This window comes from Alnus glutinosa, chromosome 13 (genome assembly GCF_958979055.1).
Source record: "Alnus glutinosa chromosome 13, dhAlnGlut1.1, whole genome shotgun sequence".
In the NCBI taxonomy this organism is placed as follows: Eukaryota; Viridiplantae; Streptophyta; class Magnoliopsida; order Fagales; family Betulaceae; genus Alnus; species Alnus glutinosa.
The window spans coordinates 23,280,391-23,302,431 of record NC_084898.1 but is presented as its reverse complement, the minus strand read 5'-3'; the positions used below and the strand labels follow the sequence as shown (position 1 = coordinate 23,302,431).

At 36.3% G+C, this 22,041-nt stretch overlaps 3 protein-coding genes and 1 non-coding gene across 4 annotated transcripts; 2 read left to right on the top strand and 2 right to left on the bottom strand.

Moving 5' to 3' along the window:
- Positions 1–188: 188 nt before the first annotated feature.
- Positions 189–4,629, bottom strand: LOC133854692 (aluminum-activated malate transporter 12-like). The gene is made up of 6 exons (XM_062290948.1): positions 4,093–4,629; positions 3,816–3,956; positions 3,007–3,279; positions 2,703–2,824; positions 2,466–2,609; positions 189–1,657 (listed from the first exon to the last, which is right to left on the bottom strand). Exons 1-6 carry the CDS (start codon positions 4,379–4,381, stop codon positions 1,019–1,021), a joined length of 1,608 nt encoding a protein of 535 aa, XP_062146932.1. The 5' UTR covers positions 4,382–4,629; the 3' UTR covers positions 189–1,018.
- On the top strand, positions 281–352 carry TRNAC-GCA (transfer RNA cysteine (anticodon GCA)). Its single transcript has one exon. It is a non-coding gene; the product is annotated as a tRNA-Cys (tRNA).
- Positions 4,630–8,675: 4,046 nt separating the features above from the next.
- On the bottom strand, positions 8,676–12,248 carry LOC133854281 (MND1-interacting protein 1). Its single transcript, XM_062290398.1, has 2 exons — positions 10,160–12,248; positions 8,676–9,378 (listed from the first exon to the last, which is right to left on the bottom strand). The coding sequence occupies exons 1-2, from the start codon at positions 11,864–11,866 to the stop codon at positions 8,860–8,862; spliced, it is 2,226 nt and encodes a 741-aa protein (XP_062146382.1). The 5' UTR covers positions 11,867–12,248; the 3' UTR covers positions 8,676–8,859.
- A 6,213-nt stretch (positions 12,249–18,461) lies between these two features.
- LOC133854598 (plant intracellular Ras-group-related LRR protein 5-like) lies at positions 18,462–20,981 on the top strand. Its single transcript, XM_062290836.1, has 3 exons — positions 18,462–19,093; positions 19,595–20,511; positions 20,601–20,981. The coding sequence occupies exons 1-3, from the start codon at positions 18,559–18,561 to the stop codon at positions 20,736–20,738; spliced, it is 1,590 nt and encodes a 529-aa protein (XP_062146820.1). The 5' UTR covers positions 18,462–18,558; the 3' UTR covers positions 20,739–20,981.
- Positions 20,982–22,041: the final 1,060 nt, after the last annotated feature.

Here is a 22,041-nt window from a genome sequence, read left to right as displayed (position 1 = left end):
CATATATATATATATATATATATATATATATATATATATATATATATATATATATATATATATATATATATATATATATATATATATATATATATATATAGTTCCTAACTGGGAAAGTGCAAAGTATTAAGGTTTATAAATTGATTACATAATTTGATGGCTTTGGATTTACAAAATTACAAGTTCATAGCCATCCAGATCCTCAACCTGATTAATGAACAGAAAGCACTTGGATTGGGTCGATGTTATTTAGTACAACTAGCGTCTTTCCACAACAACAGGGTCCATAGCTCAGTGGTAGAGCATTTGACTGCAGATCAAGAGGTCACCGGTTCGAACCCGGTTGGGCCCTTTCCTCTTCCAATATTTTTTCATCGCCTTTTATTAGTCGTGTGTATATCTTCCAGATGACTTGCTTCGAGTTGAACTAGCCTATAATACCGAGCCATTTTTAGAAGCCCACAATGTTGATGTAAAGTTTATTCACTTCAATACTAATTTACAAATTCATGAAAGCAAAAAAATGGCCAAAAGAAAGTGTTTATATATATATATATATATATATATATATATGGGAAAAATATATATTAGCCCCCCAAACTACCACCCTTTCTCCGGATGGCACCCCGAACTACCAATACTTGCACTCCGACCCCCCAAATTACCACTTTCTGATTTTTTGGCCTAATCCGTCTATTTATACCGTTAATTCTAACAGAAATTGGCCAAAAACTCGAAAATACCCCTCCCTTAACCGTGAGAATTTCAAAGTGTAGGAGGGGTATTTTCGGAATTCTGTTTAGAATTGACGGTATAAATGAACGGATTGGGCCAAAAAATCAGAAAGTGATAGTTTTGAGAGCCAGAATCTAAGCATCGGTAGTTTGGAGGGTCATCCAGAAAAATGGTGGTAGTCTGAGGGGCTAATATATATTTTCCCCTATAAATATATATAGTTCAATATCTAGCTATCCCAGAAAGACCCCTAAATTAAAACCTTTTTTTTTTTTCCTAGTAATTAATCTGCTGCATGGGATGGCAAATTGTTTTGAGCAACATTCATTTGTGGTGGTCTCTCACAAGTCACAGCAATCTGTTCACCATGTTTGTCGTACTCTTTGAAGCATGCTATCCTCCCCAATTCCTCGACTTCCTCGATAACATGATCCAGTTTTGCCACCAACTCTACAAGCAAAGAAGCAAAAGCAGCAAAAGGAAGCGCCTCCGAGAACTCAAGGCTAGTGGTGATTGCGATCTTGCTCAGCTGTGGCCTCAACACCTTCCGCTCGCGCTCCTTTGAGGACTGCTGCTCAGCAGTAGCCCTTCTGGCTTTCCATTCGAGCAGGGCAGAGCTGTCGGTTTTCACGCTCGACAAGGAGACCCCATGAGACTCTTTTTGGTGCTTCTGGGCGTGTGCGGCGGCTATGGCGAGCATGTTGGTGGCTTGGTTATTGTTGGAGCCGAGGAAGAGCCTTGGCTGGGAATTTATGGCTTTGTTCAGGTCTTTTAAGGCTTCGTGGAGATGATCGGAGAGTATCTCCGGAGAGCAGTGGCAGCGTTTTCTTATGCTGTCGCCAAGTTCGAGGAGTACTTTTGATACTTCCCCGGCGAGTCTGATGCAAGGGTCTTTGAATAGGGCTCGCACAGATGGAGGAGTCTAGGCAAAGAAGAAGAAGAAAAAAAAACATAAATACATCAAACAAGAAACCACAATGATTAATAAGGAGACACAAACGACTTAAAACAGAAAAAGAAAGTCACTTTCCTTAACATTAATGCTCCATTTGTTTCGACGTAAAATATTTTAATCGAAATTATTTTTCTAGCGTTTATCTCTTACGAAAACAATATCAACGATGAAAAACTACCGGTGACGAGATTTCATCACTGACCGGTAAGATTCTGGCCACTTTCACTGGATCCTAGCAATAGTTTGCGCTATATTGAGATGTTATAAAATATTGAGATCGTGTCCGGCTACTATTGTCGCTTTCCTTGAGATATTAAGACATTATTTGCTCTATATATAGAAAATACGCCTCTAAAAAATAACAGATTTTAGAAAATTTTCTGATGTTTGATTACGTTTTGCAAAAAAATGAAATCAAACTAGAACACGTCTTCCTACCGTGGGAGTTAAGGCATAGACCCAAGTGCATACACCCAAGCATCGGTTTAAAGCGATGGCATGGTGGATGTTGGTTGGCATTAATAAATGTCTTCATTTTCATCTCACTTTTTCATATGAGAATCTTATTTTTTTTTTGGGAAACTCTTAAATGCCTTCTATTTTAAAAAGTTCCCAGAACAAAAACATATATATATATATATATATATATATATATATATATATATATATATATATATATATATATGTGCATACTTATATTAATTTTGAAACCGCTCTAGCCACAATATGTGGCTTGTAGAGCTGGATCATAAGAAAAATCATTTGTATATATTACCTGAATTTCAGTCTGCAAACATCCATGTAGAGCTACAACAGTGTAGCCAAAATGGCGAAGAACAGCTCCCAGTTTCACATATTGCTGCCATGGCAACTTGTAACAGTATCTTGAGTGCCTTGGCTCCCAACTTGCATGTAAAGCCTACTTAAATCACAATACAATCATTCCAAGAACATGGTAGCTGGAGCTAGTTCCGTACTATTATGAATACAATAAAGGAAACTGAAAACTTACCAGAGTCTCATCAATGGATTTCGAGTCCAAAACAGCCTTATAACCTTCGTAAATGGGATCTTCTGAAGATTTGTTTCTGATTACTTCTAAGTCAGCAGCATTAAAGTATTCATCGACACAAGCTGCTCAATTTACACCACATATTACTAGTATTCATTGACATAATCAAGCAAAAGAACATTGTGACATGATTAACTTACTAATATTCATTGCTTACATTCATCTTCAGAGGTTCTGTAATTTAAACAAATTTTACTAGGATCTATATATGGTATTATTCTTAACAATTTGCATCTATATATACCTTGTATAGATTTTGCTAGACCTTCAAGCTTGGAAACATTGGAATGATGGAGGTCTTCCCCCGACCAATTTGGAAATATCAACAAACTCATCAGCAGGCACACACCACAGCCAATGGCAATGGTGTAGAAGCGGTCATGTGCGATCTTCAAGACATTGTCAACACGGTAGCTCGACACAGTTATCAGATTAAACGTCAAGAGAAATATCACAACACCATAGTCATAGTTCTTCTTTATGTAGGGAATGAACCTCATGTATGTAGCTACAGCTCCTGCAAAATTGAAAACGAAAAATATATAGCATAAATTTAGCTGGTTTTTTCTGTAATGCAAAATTTAGCCTCAGAAAAAATGTGGGAAAGCAAAACTGTAATCAAAAGTTTGCTGAAGCTATGCACTAAACCGGAAAGGTTTTGATGAAGACTCTTCACACTCATTACTTAAATCAACACAATAAACATTAATTGTGATATTAAGGGTCGTTCTCTATGGGTTGAGAAAATGTTGGGACAATTAATGAGTATACTTTTTATTGAAATTCAGATGTCACATGAAAATTGAAGAACTTGAGCTTTGGAGAACACAAAACTTCAATTCAAAATATAAATGGACTCTGTAAAGTACAGCCCTTTACATCAAACAAGACAGAAAAGAAGAGTTTAACAAACTCGGTTAATCAAAATAAAATAATAGAGATTAATGTACTAATCAAAGGCTCTTTTCATATAAGACCCCTTTGGAATAGCAAATGTCATTAAAAGTTGTGTGTTTTTAATTATCTACTAACAGAAGGAAAGAAAATAATTACCAACAAGAAAAACTGCAGCTCCAATGAAAATTGATCGGAAGACCCAGCCAGATTCTTTTGCAATGTACTCGATGAAGAAAGCCATTGATCCCGCCAGTAGTGTCCCAAATCCTCTGTTCAGTCCCTTGCATAAAGTTGCCCCTGTAATCCAATAATGTATGAATATGGAACTAATACACGGGTTTATCATCAAATTTAGTGATGATCATGAAATATAATATTAGCAGGCAGGCAGGCAGACAGGCACACAAATACAATTATGGAAAAGAGACAAAACCTGCTGTAAACTCTAGCACAACAACCACAGTCATGACAGCCCAAATGGCATTCTGTCGGAGTCCGATCCCATTGAACAATGGTTCCATGAGATATAACAAGGAAACCAGCGTCAGAGACAGGCCAACTTTCAAAGAGTGGATCACCCTTCTCGGGTCGTCATGTCCAACCTTCCACATCGTTTGCCACACCAAACCAGGACATCCTTTCATTTTCTGGGAAAAGATTTGGAGATGTTTCTCCCAGTTCCCCTCCGTTTTGTTGGAACCATGATCCATTCTGTCGTCCATCGTCAGTCACTCCCATGCAATGGACGACAGCAAACAAGAAAACTACGATCAGTAATGGCAATGGCCACTATTATTGTGTCCTAATACGAAAAGTTCCAGATGATTCCCGAAAAGTGTTATGTTTCTCTTTTCAGGAATAAGAACATGCAGCCATAATATGGAAAAAATTAAAAAATGGGGAAAAGAACTGGGTCTTTTGGCTTTGACTGTTGGGGAGTTCCGTTGTTTAATGAGAAACCCACATTTCTCTAAGATGTTCGTGTCACTTTATAGAGAGAGAGAGAGAGAGAGAAGGAACTGGTGAAGCTATTCCTACATTTCACATGCATTCCATTTAGGGAAGAGAGATACTGGAGGGGGTTGCTTTCACAAGTGCTAAGAGTCAAACAAGGTAGACATGAGTCATTTGGTAATGTAATTAATTAGAGGCTTCTGTGATGTAGCAATACGTGGCAAGGAATCTTTGGTTTAGGAGAAACTCCTTGATTCATGGGGGGTTTTTAGGCATCCAACTCAACTAGTCAAAAAGGGTTGTGGAATCCCTCAATGAGTTTTTATTTTTATTTTTAATAGATAATAGATACTTGAAAATGAACAAACAAAGAGAAATAAAGCTAAAGCTTAATGTTAAAGTATTAAAATTACAAATTAAACAGAAACTAAAGGAGGGATCCTTGCTGCTAACAATGGGAATCGAAGGGATGGGAGAGGATTGATGGGAATGCTAGTAGTTTTGGGTTTTTTGAAGCGCTAAGATAACTATTTGAGAATCTTCTTCAAGAGTAAACTGTTTGAGATTGAGAAAAATGGCCAATGATGTAGCTAGTCTAACAGCTAAGGCTTCACCCATGTTTGGCGAACACAAGGGGCTAATTTGGGAAGTTAATCTAATGATATGCCCATTTTAATTACGACATAGAGCTGCTTGGGCTGATAAAGAGTTTCTAATGAATTTAAGAATGATAAAGAGTCTCTAATGAATTTAAGAATGGTTCAATGAGGCCGAAACATAAGCGAGAAGGTGACAATATATAATACCGCTCAAAAATGGGAAGCTCCTATATATTGTAGGATTTGTGAAGGTTAATGGTGCCATATGAAAGAATTCAAAGGTAAACTTACAACTTTTAACACGTGTCAACATGTGATTGAAGGGTGTTTAAAAAAATTACTGGTGACGTGACTCTAACCACATGTTGTGATAAGGGTCAGATTAGGGTAAGACGTGGAGTTAGATGTTAGAACTTTAAGTATTATCACTTTAGACTTCATCTGCTTGTATTTCTATCTACCACCCATTTCATCATAAGGTACCCATCATATTGACACATGTCAAAAGTTATAAAATAGTTATAGGTGGCCTAGCATTTACCTCCTCAATACTTATCAATTTTTTATTTTATTTTTGGATGAATTAAACTTTTATAAACCAAACTCATCAACGTACAATCACTCTAGTAAACACTGGATATACTCCCAAACAGCTAAGAACAACACAGCAACAAGCAGCAAAAACCACACTCCCAAAACAAGGAAGGAGATTAGAACTCAAACACACTCCCTACAACAGGAGGAAAACAACTCAAACAGCCAAGAAATACACAAAGCTCCTACATCTTCCAAAGCTTTGAAAGTCTACCAGAAATAAGAGTACTTTTGAACTTCCTTCTGTACATAACCCGAGCCCTAACTTCCCATTTAATTTGAGCTACAAGAACCTCTTTCGTCCGAGGGTATTTCCATCGCACAAATCATTTCTCTACCGCTAAAGATGATACATTGTACCAGCCAAACAGAGCTTACAAAGAATAACCTGTAAACTTTTCCTTTTCATCATGCAAATCCAATCTACAATATAATACCAATCATACTTACCAAATTTTATCATATCTAAAATTGAGTCTAAGGTGTCACATCATAAGCCAATTTTATAACATGATGTATGGCATGGAAATGACCTAGAAAAAATAATTATTTTAGTCGGACCTAATCTTTGTTTTGACAGCCTGTGATCTTCAAATTAACTTTGGATTGGATACAAATAACCACCATGGGCCCATTCTCTTCAAATGCGGCTGGCCACGTGGCAATCTACTCCACAAGGAACACAACTCAATCACTCCTAGAATCTTCTCTACGTAGAAACTATACACCTTCATCAATCCCAAACGGTCATTCATGTGATCAGAATCGTGCCCCACAAGAAAAGGATTTAGGATTCCCCACAATTTTAAAGAAATTGTAAGTTCTCAAAATATAGAATTTAGGCCGTTTCTTTATATTGAAACGCTTAAAAAATGCCAATTATTAAAATTGTGGCATGTTTTCGAGATAGTCAAAATGAATTTTCCTTCGAAAAAAAGCTTATTATTTACTTTAGCAAAGACGTTAAAACCAAAAGACAATTTTTTGCTCAAAGCCTTTTACAACATAGAGAGTAAGAATCTAATAAAAATATACTAAATTCTCAACACTATAACATGCCATCTTTTTAATAAGCAGTATTTTTCAAGGGTTTCAATCTAAACAAACAGCTTAAATTCCGTAATTTGAAGAATTACGATTTCTAAAAAATCGTGATCCACAAGAAAATAACTACCATATTGGTCCCATAAAAAAAACAAAAGGCCTCATTTTCCAAGGACAATGGACCGTCAAATCTTGAACTTCGAAAGATCATTTTGTACAGAACAAGATCATTTCAAATTATTTGCCTAAATTTGACTGGATAAGTAATTGGGTAGCTCAATTTTAATTTTGCCAGGTGGGTCTCACAAGTGGGGTTTCTCACAATTACCTGCCCAAACTCTCTCGACTTCAAACAAATAATTTGAGAGGATCTTAATCGATTTTGTACCATGGGCCTAGATTAAAATTCTCATAGATTAATTAACTTACTATATATCCAAGTCACCCATGGGAATTCGATCGGGGGGCAAACAGATCAGTACTACCAATCTGATCAAGCCGATCGAGTGTTCTTATATATATGAATGCTGACATTCTATGTGGTTAATTGGCTCAACGGAAAATGCACCGCCGGTTGACCTAACTCAGGTGGCATTTAGGGTGCACCAAAAGGTGCTGATAGATCTAGTCATGCATGCTCACGGGTTGCATGCAGCTCGCTAGTTGCCCCAATATTTTCAACTTTCCAGAAATGGAAGGAAGCCTTGTTGTTAACCTAACATATCATGAAATATATGAACCCACTTTTCCTGTACCACGTTCTTCTCAAACAGCTGGGGGGTTGATTTTTATGGTGCAACCTCCCGTGCCTGTTCAACTTCTTTTGTATGAGACTCCGGCCTTTTTCCAAGGGGCAAATTAAGAGCTTTTTTCCTTTTTTGACTTTTTTTTTTTTTTTTTTTCCTGTTCTTGAGATAGTAAGTTTGTGATTTTTCTCCTCTTATTCGTGTCTTGTTCTATACCAATCAATCATTGAATTGTTTTCCTTAATAATCCTTAAAACCAACCCGATATTTTTAAGGTTAAAAAAAAAAAAAAAAGTATGTTATTTCTCAAATTCACCTTAGATTCAAAAGAAGTTAAGGTGGGTGAAGATTGTTAGAATATATTACGAGATTTGATTTTTATTTTTTTTTATAGGATTTGATTTTAGTATTAATTGTAATTGATTTGGTCTTTCATATCGTTTTGTATTCTTTCTACCTCTTTATAAATAGGGATACTCTGTATTGTAATATTATCATGTGAATAAGAGCGAAATGTAGTCTTTAGAACTTTAATCTTTGGACGTGAGTCACAGACCTAAATATATAAATTTTTGTGTCTATTTTCTTTCTTTATTCCGTTTTAAATTTCTTTATATTATCTTTTCTTTCAAGGATGAGCATGGATTGTAAATAAGATGTTAGAAATCCTTTAATTCAATTCCCATTCCGGACCCAAAGCTTCATTTATAAGATTAATCCTTGAATTTCAGTTTTGTAACCTTCACAAAAGATAATCCTAATTTTATATTGCTTCCTGGCTTTTCATACAGGAAGCAGTCTTAACAGTCGGAAATTTTAGCAAAAAAATAATAATAAAATCACGAACTACACGGATAGAAGCCCCAACAATTTTGTTTTCCATTTTACTAGCAATTCAAACAGCAAATGTGAAAGAATTCTTCCAATATAGCCCACCTGCTCGAACAAGCCTTAGGCTGCCCGCCCTTTGCTCGAACATGTTAGCCTCACAGGACTCTCTCACATTTATTGTCCAAATTGATAACAACTCAAATAGCAAATTACTGAATATCCGAATCCGAACAACATAACACGAAGTTGTTCAAAATTTGAAGTTGTAAAATTGACTGTCCATTTAAGTTGGGGTACATTTGTAAACATGTCAGTCAAAAACATGATTGAAGAAAAAAAAAAACAAACAAATCAAACACAAACCCCTTTCTGTAATGCTCTTACAATTATTCTCCATGAGTCCCTTCAATGCCCAACTCACACTAAAAGTAACTATGAACTCGCACCATAAACACGGATTCTTTGTTCAATTGGAACCCTGCAGCATGGACAAGTAGCTTTACCCTTTTTCCCATAGTTATCACTGCAATTAGCACACAGAACTTGGTGAGAACACGGCAAGAAAACAACAGAGACGTCATCTTTCCTACAAAGTAAGCATTCCCTATCACAATTGGCTTCATTCTCTGAGGAATCTTCCAGACCATATAATTCATGAAGCAGCTTAGCAATTGTTTCTTCTCGTGGTTTGGCTCCCTCATTGTCTGCTGTGTATACCATATTTGATGGATGATGCAACTCAGTGGACTGAGCAGACGCTTTTAGACGTGAAAGTTCTTGCTCAAGTCTTTGAAGATCATCCTTGTGCCGCTGGAAGTCTATCTCTATTTTTAGGCGCAAAGCCTCGAGCTTTCTTTTGTTACTAGCCTCAGCAGTTTCCTTGGAGCGTCTTTCCTCCTCCACTTGAGCCAAGGCTAGCTCTTTAGCATTCACCTCCTGCCTCCACTTCAGCTGCAATAAGAAAATTGCAGCATTATTGGGTTCACTAGTGAATATGGTATGAATATGATTGAACAAATGGATTAATTAAGATTTACACAAAACAAAATTCAGGGAAACTTATAAGTTGCTAAAAAATTGAGTAAACAAGCAAGCACCAAACAGAGACAGTTGTACATTCAAAGAAAATAACAGTGATTAAACCAGTACAAAGAAAAGTTGTTAAAAATTCAGCTTAAGGCTCCAAAAAGGTAGCACACAGATGATTAGAAGATCATGGACATGGTCAGTAAGTGCCGGTAAGCTGAAATTCAGGAAGCTTTAGCAAAGTTATCAAGTCAAGTGCTTGCAAGACAATTTCATTGTTAAAGGCATTTGATTTATCATCGTATGCAGCACCTTTTTATTTTGATAACAAAAAAGGTTATCATCGTATATATCGTACAGCATACTTATATATAGAGTAATGCTATAAGGTTATCAATTGATTACCTAATCCAAATCCGTGCCTCATTTATCATCAACCCAAATACATTTTGAGTAATGCTATAAGTATGACTTTTAGAATTACCATTGAATTAAAATCTAGTAATGATCCATCCCAAATCTCTAATGGTGATTTTAAAAGTCACATCATTTTTTGAGATAAAAGGGAGACAAAAGTCCTACTAATAGCATTACTCTTACATATATCATCTTTAAATCCTTATCTTATGACTTTGAAAAGGTCATAATGAGTGTGTGTGTGTATGCATGCGAAGATAAATTAAACATAAATTAATATTCTTAACACCTCAACTTCCTTCTGAGCCTGTTTGATCCGATCCAGATGTTGTTGCAATTCCTTTATCTTCTCTTTCTCGTCTGCAATCTCCTCCTGTAACTTACGTTTCTGTTTTTCCCAAGCTAAAAGCTTCTTCTGGCACTTCTTCTCCCTCTTTGCAACCTCCAAACATGTCGTGACCGACTCTGATGCACTTAACTTGGAAGCCTCCATCTCTGCTCGGATTTCGGCATTCTCGATCTCAAGCCGCCTCACAGCTGAATTTGCCTGGTCCACTTGACCACTAGCCTTTCTCAAAGCATTCTCCATCTCCGAGAGTCTCTTCATGGTTGACTCCTCAAGAGTCTGTTTCCCTTTCTTCAACCTTTGAGTCTCCTCCTTTTCCATTCTCAACATCTTAAGCTCAGTCAGGTCATGACAAAGCTTTCTTGCAGCTTGCATTGCCTTCTGGTGCGCCCACTCCTTCCGCTCCTTCACTTGTCTCTCAAGATCCTTAACCTGATGAAGCACAGTTACTATCATCTCATCCTTCTGATCTTCTGCCACAGAATCCCAACTCTCATCAATTTTCAAATCACGAAATTTACACAAAACGGAGTTTACAACCTCTTGGTTCTTCAAACCCAAAGACTCCTCACTCTGCTCGACTGGAACTTCAGTCCCCAATACAACATCGGCATCCCCATGCGACAAAGCACTCGGGCAAGCTTGGGACTGTGGCTGCAGCTGTTTTGAGTTGGCCCGGAAACCAGCAGCAAACATTGCAACATTCCTTTTCAACAACGACTTCATCGAAGGAGAAAGATTAAACCTCTTCGGACACTCAATATCTCTCTGCAAAGTCACCTCTGTGCCACAGGAGAAAAACCCATTAACTGGGAACTCCGACCCTCCCCCATTCCCAAAACCCCACCCACCATGAAACCTGCAAAGTGCGGGGGCCACAACACCACGATCACTACTGCTCTCAACACCACTAGAAACTGCAGGACTACTACTAAGACCCTTGTTTCCCATATTTGAAGAAGGAATCACCGGGATTTCAATACTACTTGCCCGACCCACATGAAGTTTACTCATAAGCAAACACCACATGGCATCACCCTTACTCAAATGTGGCTTGACCTGTTGCAACAAGCACACCATACCCGCGAGCGAATACTCCTCCAACTGCCTCAAATCCGTGAATACGGGCTCAGACTCATCCGAATTTCCATTACAACCACTACTACCATCACCATCACCATCACCACCAACACTACCCACACAATTACCACAATTACTACTATCACTGCTATTCAAATAAGCCAATGAGTTATGCATAATGTTTGTCAACACATCCATGCCGCCGTAGCAATGCCCATTTCGCAACAGCGCTTTCAGGGCAACATCCTCATCGTAACCCAATGCAACAAGTTTAGATACAGCTTCATTGTACAAGTCTTCCAAGTTTTGCAACAGAATTTCCTCTAACTGTTCCTCGGTGCAGTAACCCCACCCGTTATCTTCGTTATTAGGGTTATCAAGATCATTGTTCTGGGTCGAATCGTTGAAACCCAGATGACCCAGATGGTATTTCAAGGATTTGAGACCCGAATCAAATATGGATTTGGTCATCGATGCTCGGTCCATGTGTGCACAGGGATCGAATTCTGGTTTCACTGATCGGATCCTCCGATTCGCTCGGATGTGTTTCTCTCTTACAGTGCAACCCATGTGTGCGTGTATTGTATATGTATAAACAGAGTGAATGCTAAAGAAGCGCAATGGAATTACAACGACAAAGAGAGTATTATTGTATGAAAATAAGCATCAAATTTCGATCGGATTTGAGAGACTCACACTGCGTTTCAGTGAGGATCGGCGTATGATTCTGCTCTGTTTGCTGAAATTACACAGAGAGAGAGAAAGAAAGAAAGAAAGAGAGAGGGTTGTGGGAGAGGTGATGACAAGGGAAGAGCATGCAGATTGCAGATTGCAGATGCAGTTTCGATATGGGTTTGGTGTTGCGTTTGTGAATTGTGATGCCCAAACATGAACCAAGTGGCAACTGGCAACCCTGTTTTTGTGTGTGGCGTGGACCATAAAACGTAATTGGGTGGAAGAAATTCACGATATATGGGACCATTTCCGGCGTGATGTTACCTCAATTTAAGCCCAACTTCTTGTTGCCGGTAAACATAACCCCCCCCCAAAAAAAAAAGAAAAAAAAAGGGATAAATATATTTTAGGCCTCCAAACTACCGTCCTTTCTCCGGATGGTCCCCAAATTACCAATGCTTAGATTCTGGCCCCCTAAACTACCACTTTCTGATTTTTTGGCCCCATCCGTCCATTTATGCCGTCAATTTTAAACAGAAATCCGAAAATACCCCTCCTACACTTTGAAATTCCCACGGTTAAGGGAGGGGTATTTTCGGGTTTTTGGCCAATTTCTATTAGAATTGACAGAATAAATAGACGGATGAGGCCAAAAAATCAGAAAGTGGTAGTTTGGACTTTGGAGGGCCAGAATCTAAGCATTGGTAGTTTGGGGGGCCATCCAGAGAAAGGGTGGTAGTTTGGGTGGTAGTTTGGAGGGCTAAAATATATTTAACCCAAAAAAATAATCCATGAAAATTGAGGGTGTAATTATTATATAATATAACATTATATCTAGGTTTGTACAAACAGAAAGGTTATAACAACCTTGTAACCGTTAACCACTTATAACCACCAACCTCATAATCGCTTTTGAATGCGGTTATAAATAACCACTAACTGCCTATGACGGAACAGTTAGCAGTTTTAAGAGTAGGAGTAGGCGGTTAATAACCGCTAACCGCCTACTCTTATATATAAATAATATAAATATTTATATTATATATTTAATATAAAAAATAACTTCGATACATAAAGTGATGTATTTAATTTTATTAAAAAAAAATATTTCGTCTGCTCTAAAATTTTTATTCTCTTTGATAACTATCAAAGATTATATTTGGGATCACAATTTATTATCAATATCTTAAAATCTACAAAAAGTTCAAATCACTATCTTTAAGCCTTAAAAACTAAGATTCCGGTGTCTTATTCAAATTTAAGACTTGCTTTGACAAAAAAAAGGCAAAGATGACTCACCGGAATGACTGGTAAAGAACACTCTAATGCCTAAATCGGTGGGATATTTGAAAAAGAATTCAATAGACAAGAGAATGGGAAAGGGAAAGATGTGCATGCCTCATAATAGGGTATGTTGCGTTCACTTATAGGACTATCGTCTTTATGGTAAGTGATCTTGGTATGGCAAGGCTCGGAGGTCAATGATCCAATATGAAATGTTGCATATTCTCATGAATAATTTTCCTTCATACAATACTCCAACGGACCCTTTCATTATTGAGTCAAGTTTTTTTTTTTTTTTTTTTTTAACAAAGAGCACAGTGCCATCTTCATTACTAAGAAACCGCCCCAAATGGGTAATACAATCAGAAAGACTATTACAGAGAAACAGGCACCTAAATACAAAGCTCCAAACGCCCAAAGGCGAAGAACAACAAAGCCTGAATGCTATCAGAGTGATTAGAGAAAAAGATTCTCTACCCACAAAGCTAGAAACGTAGCTTAAAGTAGCTACCATTACAATAGACTATGATCAAAGACAAGAATATACAACCTAAGACAAACAAAAAGCCCTCGGAAACAAAAATCGGAAGAACCGCAACTGGAGCCGGCGTGTGTTGAGCACGCGCCTTCTCCAGGAACCCCCATGCGTCGGACAACCTTCAAGAGTTCAGATTGTCACCGTCTGAGACCGGAGAAGTAAAACAGTGACACACACGCGCATGATCAGGGATATAAAACCCTGGGTGCGTGCTGGTCACTTGTCGAACATGAACGAACCGCACGACTCTTCAAATAACCACCATGACTGGAGAAGGCCGGCGACCACAACAGAAAGGTCCTTGTCGAAGAGATTCTAGCCGAGTCTTGTAGATCTAGCTTTGACAACATCTTTGCAGAAAACCACCAACACCCGCGGTTCACCACGGACCTGGACCAAAAATCTCCTATTTGCACCAACACACAACAACAAAATAAAGAAAAACGAAACTACCTCTACCGAATCTAGCTCCGGGGACAAAAACCACCATTGGAAATGAACTAGGGGGACAAAAAATCACCCTCGCCCACGGAGGCTCGGGGACAAAACCAACGTCGTGAGGCCTCCCCCTCCGGCGAAATCATCTCACACTGAGGTTTCTCTCTCTAGAAGTTTCAAATGTTCTCTCTCTAGAAAGAGGTTTTGATAGCCCATTATTGAGTCTCAGTTTAAATAGGTAAAACCGTCAAAAGATGACACCCTTCTTTTGTGGTTAAACTTATAGGCTCCTTTTTTTTCTTTTTCTTTTTTTGGGTAGTCCTCGAACTTGACTACATTGGGCCTCAAACTCAAGGGCCATTCTTAAGGTTACCTTTTACGTCATTTAGTGGGTCCAGTATGTATGTTCTAATTGCAGGGCCCCGACCTAAGGTTATTGGGCTGTCCATTGTCATACACTTCCTATATATGGTCTAACTTTGGTCCAAAAATTGGGCCTTATGGGCTTCAATTTTCGTCCCAATCTAAAACACTTCTGAAATTTTGGAAATTCCAGAAACGTCCTCAATTTTTGGCCCGTTGTGATCTATACGTAACTCCGATCGAAGAACGGGTTGCACCGTTGGAAATCTGACTCGAAAACAAAGAAGTTAAAACCCTTTTCTCCGTCAAATTTTCGGATTAATTACAGTCGGGTCTTTTGATCCGAATGGTCTTTCTATTAGGCCCAAAAGCCCAATTATGGCCCAAAATTTCTATGGACACCTCTTATGGCCTTCTGGTCTTGAATTTTCTAAGAGGAAAATCAAATCTAGCCCAACTAAAAGCTGACCAAAAATCACATCTAAAAACATTAATTTTCCCACTCTTTTGATTAAATCTACATCGATTTAATTTTTTTTCTTGATTTATCCAATTCCAGGTTAAATCTAAATTGGTTCAAATAAAATACCAAAAACAAAACATTTACTATATAATTTTTGGTTTGAAAATAAATTCCTTCTTGGCCAACTTTAATAGGCCTTTTCTTTGACTTTTTTCACTAGCTAATCCTAATTAAAACATAATTAATAACAATCTTATACTTATGTATTCATGTTTAGGAGCTAAAACAATTCAAGAATTGGATAATAACAATCTTGCCTTTTTTGAAGCTTGGTGATTCTGCCAAGCAGGGGCAAAGCTACCAAGGGGCTTGAGGAGCCTCCCCCCCACCCCTCCAAGCCCAAGGTTTCCTCTAAAATATAAAATTAAAAATTAAAAATTTTACTACTATTTTTTATTTTTTTAGTTTTGCCCCATCCGATTTTTTTTTTTCCAATTTGCCCCCGCCCCCCCCTAAAAAAAAAAAAAATTTCAAATGCTAGCTCCGCCCCTATTGCCAAGAGCTCTCCCTTTTTATGAAGGTTCTTTTAAGACCAGAGCGGGAGGCCAAAGATGGAAATAAATCAGGTTTTTATAGGTCTCTTAATTAGGGTTTTAAGAGCTTAAAAATTTGAATTATAATTTACCCTTAAAAAAATTATAATTTCAATATATGCAAGGCATGCTGTAACAGTACAAATTAGTGGGCTGAATGGGCTTGGTTCTAGTAGTTAGGCTTTAGGTTTAGATGGGTTACGGAGAGGATTTAATGGGTTTTGAGCACAAAAGTTTAAACCTTGTCTTAAGGCTTTAAAAAATTTCAAAATTTTGAATAAAATTTGAATCCTATATAAATATATATTGATTTTACTTTCAAAGATTTCTTAAAAAAGTTTTCACTTCGACCTACATTTCGTCATTGAAATTGTTGTATTTGATTTATTTTCGGCTTTTCTGTTTATTTTTGTGAGCGTGTGTGGTTGCTATTTTTAATTAATTGAAGCTATTGAAAAACATGAGTAATTCTATACATCATACTCATGTTCCTCTCTAATATATAATGATGTAACTTTTAAAATTATTATTGGATTTGTGATTGATCATTATTGAATTATAATCAAATGACGATTTTAAAAGCCACATTATTATTAGAAGGATATGAGAATGACATCTATAATTACTCGAAAACCACATATTCACCGAGAAGATTAGGATCCGGCTTCTATGCAGCACTAAAAAGTACCGCACATTTATTGTACTAAAACTTACGAATGAGATTGTATGCAGTACTAAGAGTCTCTGGTTGGCTTTAACGGAGGTCGACACAGAGTTTTAGAACAGAAAAAGGAAAAAGAAAAAAGAAAAAGTCAAATACAATCTCAGCCGTTAGTTTTAGTACAGCAGATATGCGATACTTTTTTAGTATCGCATAAAAGTCGAATCCGAAAGGTTATTATAGATTTGCCAAGGCTTTGATCAATTGCTAAGAATTTCAAATGAATTTAAAGAGTTATGGTGTGTTTATTAATTTGTTTGGAGGATTTTTTTTTTTTTTTTTTTTTGTGAAAAAAGTGTTCTGATATAACATAAATGTGAAAAAGTTCGAGCCACCCCATGCATGAGGTGGCCGTGCGACCACCCCGCCTCTATTTTTTTTTCTTCATATATTTACATTTATAATTATTATTTTTTTTTATGTATTTTTTTTTTTTATATTAAAGGTGACATATGTCGCCAACTAATTAGGTATAACATGACAAAACCGTTAAAAATTTATCGAAAAGTAGACGGAAAGATTTATTTAATAACAATTAAAATTTAAACATTAAAGAGTGATTTGATTAAAAATAAATAAAAATAAAAATTCATGTTTTAAGTACCTCTATAGAATTTTTATTTTGTTTTGTTTTGTTTTTAGTGATTTTTATTTTTATTGGATCAACCATTACACATCACGTACGTGTGGAATAGATATATAGATATATTTGATTTTCATCACTGATGACGTAATGTATATATATATATATATTTGATTTTCATCACTGATGACGTAATGTAACGTCTGAATAGTCTACAAGGCAGACTACGACTACAATTGAGAATTTCACTTATAAAAAATAAATAAATAAAATTGAGGATTCTTTTTCATTTTTCGTTGTAGTTGTGGATGAGAAGTTACGACTTTTACGACCCAATTTGTTAATCTATTCTTATAGAAGCGGCTTTTTGTTCTTAAATTGACCCAAAAATAAAATAAAATAAAAAAAATAAAAAAAGGGGAATAACAATTAATTAATAAAAAAACAAACGTAACGTATCATTTTTATATATAGATTGTACGAAATTTCTTATAAACCGATTTATAAAAAAATTTATGTCCTTAAAAAAGCATGCGACATGCCAAATGATACGTGTCAATCTTATATGTGAGTTGTATGAAATTTCTTACAAATCATTTTATGCCTTATTATTTTTAGGGTATTTAGGATTTTTTTTTTTTTTTAACCTATTTCACCGGCAACATTTTCTCTATAAATAAAGCATATATCACAATGAGTAATGATTCACTACCACCTAAATATACAACTTTTCACCACCTTGTCTATGTGGCAAGGTGGTCCCCTACTAACTTTAGAGTTTTTTTATTTTTAAAAAATAAAATAAAGTGGGGGACCACCTTGCCACATAGACAAGGTGGTAAAAAGTTGTATATTTAGGTGGTAAAGAATCATTTCTCTATCACAATTATATAATCAAGTCAGTACCATTCACTTATGTTCTTCTTTCACATTTTATTTTAGAATTATACATGTAATACATCAGTTAAGAAAATGAGATAAAAAATAGATAATTAAGCTACCATTAAAATTTCTTTCTCTATTTCTTGGGACAATTTCAGAAAAGGGTATCGAATTATACGCCATTTTGAAATAAACATACTGAACTAGCAAACATTTCAAATTGAAATTTTAAAATACCCCATTTTTTTCTTAAAAAAAAAAATTTATAAAAATTTTCAAAGATTCAGATATGGGTATTTTTGTAAATTCCGTTAAATTCTGACCAATATCTAAATTTTAGATTTTTTTTTTTTCAAAAAAAAGAGAGGGTATTTTGGGTAGATTTAACAGTAAATCCTATGAAATATCTTTAAGTGAGACGTTTGAAAACGTGCATACGCTAATTTGAAGCGTTTGCTAATCCAATACTTTTATCTCAAAACAATGTATAATTCGATCCTCGGTCACCACTTGCCCGAGAAATGCTGGGTGTAGACCTATTGCCCGAGAATACCAAGGTACAAGGATATTCTTTTACAAATTATATTTTAATATAAATTTCCTTCGAACGTTATAACTAGTCTAATCGAAAGAACCGGAAACCACTGCGCGGATACGCTTCAAAACCCAAGCGAGTCTTCTTCCAAACCAGTTTCAAATAGTTCATCAAACCAGCAATAACCATGGCTGTAATACCCAAGCAAGATCCACCGTCACCTGCCGTTGTAGAAACGGTTCAAGAAATCATGAGAATCTACAGATCACTGCCACCAAGACCATCCTTGGAAGAGCTTGAAGCAGCCACTTCTGTGCTCAAAACTGTGAATACCGAGGAGCAGATGAAGCTTGAGGAACTCTCAAAGCAAGTGGCTCTCCAAGATGTCCCCGAGGAGCTCTTCTCTGTGCTGCAGCAAGTGAGGAGGACCATGGTCTTGTTCCAGAGCCATGAACAGAGGTGGGAGGCTCTCCACCTTGTTGAGCTTGACAAGATGTTTCAGAACTTTGATGATCTCATTCAGAGAGCTTCTGGGTTGGTTTCTGGGGATACCCAGAATCAGAAACATGTGGTTTTGAGTCACCCATTTGAGAAATTTGGGACAGAAATTATAAGCAGTGATGAGAGTTTGGTGAAGAAAAAGGAAGGCGAGGAATCAGAGGAAAATAATTTGAAAGGCTTGGCAAGGAGTTCTTCCGCAAAGGCTACTACTTTCTCTTCAGGTTATCTTTTATTTGTCATTTATTTTGAGAATTTATTAGTTTCAAGAAATTATTCCATAATCATGTTAAGAGAAAGAGTTTATGAAAGACATGCTATAGAACCTATATTAGTTTGAGGTCAATTTCAATAAAATTTATAATTTTGGGTTTTATTTTAGATTTTAAAGGCAAAACTGCTTAAGATGGCTTCTTTTTCGTAAGTATTTTCTTCCACCTTCTTATAAGGAAACTAATGAGTTGTACCAGTTTCATGTTTTCATTGAAGCTAAAATTAGGTGAAAAAAAATTAATAATATCAAAAGAACTGAAATTATAGTCGAAAAGGGTAATTCTTCCATGAGCCTGACAGTGAACAGAATATTTATTTACTCACAAATCCATCTTTGTAATTTGTTCTATAACTGCAAATAATTGTTTTCCTTCGAAAACGAGGCTACAATGGATTATTAGGATGGTTGAAGTTTCTTCAATATCTTGATCTAGTTCTTGGTGTATTTGTAGGTGGTGCAGAGTTTGAGAAATTAAGCCTAATGAAGGTAGCAGCTCTTATTGAAAAATCTGCTAAAGTTGGAGCAGTAGTTGTTGATCTTAAAGGGAAGTTGATGGATCAGATGGAGTGGCTTCCTCTATCAATTGGGAAGTTATCAGAAGTCACTGAAATGGACCTTTCTGAGAACAATATCATGGCTCTTCCAGCCACTATTGGTGGCCTCAGGGCCTTAACAAAGCTTGATATCCACTCAAACCAACTCATCAACCTTCCTGAGTCATTTGGGGAACTAATCAATCTCACTGATCTCGACCTACATGCGAACAGGTTAAGATCACTGCCGGCTTCTTTTGGGAACTTGATAAACCTCATTAATCTTGATTTGAGCTCAAATAACTTCACTCATTTACCAGAGACAATTGGAAATCTGAGTTGCTTGAAGAGATTGGTTGTAGAAACAAATGAGCTTGAGGAATTACCTTACACAATTGGATCTTGCTCGTCCCTCGAGGAGCTGCGATTAGATTTCAATCAGCTCAAGGCTCTTCCTGAGGCAATTGGAAAGCTTGAATGCTTGAAGATCCTCACTCTGCACTATAACAGAATTAAAGGGTTGCCAACAACAATGGGTAATCTCTTCAATTTGATGGAACTTGATGTCAACTTCAATGAACTTGAATCAATACCAGAGAACCTATGTTTCGCAGTAAGTCTCAAGAAATTGAACGTGGGGAAGAACTTTTCGGATCTAAGAGCCTTGCCAAGATCTATTGGAAATCTTGAGCTGCTTGAAGAGTTGGATATAAGTGACAACCAAATAAGAATGTTGCCGGATTCTTTCAAGTGTTTGTCAAATTTGAGAGTTTTCCGAGCTGATGAGACTCCTTTGGAAATGCCACCAAGACAAGTAACCGCATTGGGTGCTCAGGTAATGTTGAATTACAACTTTTGCACATTGTTTTGTTTTTCTTTCCTTCTGTTGTAAATTTCATGTTGGTTGACTTCTTTGTTCACCAGGCAGTTGTTCAGTACATGGCTGATTTTGTTGCTAATAGGGATGCAAAATCTCTACCATCAAAGAAGAAGGGATTTTGGTTCTGGGTTTGCTCAATTTTTCGCCCTCGTCAGAGTAATTCCATCAAAAGCAAAGCTTAATTGTTACATTGAACTCATCTGCATATCTGCAATTTTTTTCTGTTCTTTTGGTTTTAACAAATTGCTCTTTATTTGTGGATTATTGTACAAATCATTCAGTAAGAACATGCTCTCCTGTAAACATAAAAGATCATAACTCTCAGTTTTTGTCATCCATTCTTCTGTGTATGAATTATTCAAAACTATACACATCCATGTAAATATTATTACAGAAATAGCTATGAGCTTCTTTATCCTTCTTCATATTTTGCATCAATGATCCTTCAGTTTATTCCATCCCCATCTTCCATTAACCAATAATATGTAGCTGGCAATCAAAACATTGAATTAATCATTATTTATACGTACATTGAAGGTCAATATTGCTTGTTGACGTGGAACTATTATGGTATTTTATCTTCTCTTCATAGTGATAACGTTTATGATTGGACGTTAACAAAAGTTGACTTTAATTAAGCCTGCTTCCAAAAGCATCTCTTTCTTCTTCCATAGTTTTCTAAAACCGTGGGCTTGTATCTCTGCTGTCACCGCTTTGCTGGTTTCAGTGGCTTGTACTTGTTCAGTTCTTACACGTTTGCCGTCCAAAGAATGTTAGAGATAATTCTCACACTCCGATCCCAAAAAGGAGACTTAAACCAGAGTATCTCACCATCTCAAATATAAATTTGGGTGTCAATATAATTTTGATTATATTTCAAAAACTTGTTTTAATGGTTTTTGAATTTCAGAATTTAGAAACTAGTTCGAATTCAACCCGTTTTTAACCCAACTCAAAAATAATAATAATAAAATAAATAAAAATCCAAGGGTGGTCCAACCACCCCTTGGCACCTGAGGTGGACATCTGGGGTGGATTGGCCACCCTCAAGCAATTTCATGGGTGGTAGAGCCGCCACTAACCACCCCAATTTTTTAGTTTTAGAACAATAATAAAATAATATTTTATATATATTTTTCTCAATTATATATAATTCAATTTTCTCTTCCAAATATTTTTTTCGAATTTTGTTTCAAATTCTCTATACCATTCGAACATAATTTTAAAACTCAAACTTTTTCATTATTTACAATTTAGAATATAGAAAAATATAGTAAAAAAAAATTGCATACCCAAACGTCCCTAATATTTTCAAAATAAATAAATTTCAAAAAATGAAAAGATAAATGTGCCAACATGACACTTATTCTAAAGATAAATCTCTGAGAATTTTCTCTGATTTGAACAAAAGAATTTGACTTTCTAAGCTCCTTTTTCTCTTTTTGGTTAAACATTTGGAGAATCCTTATCAAAAAGCTCTACTGG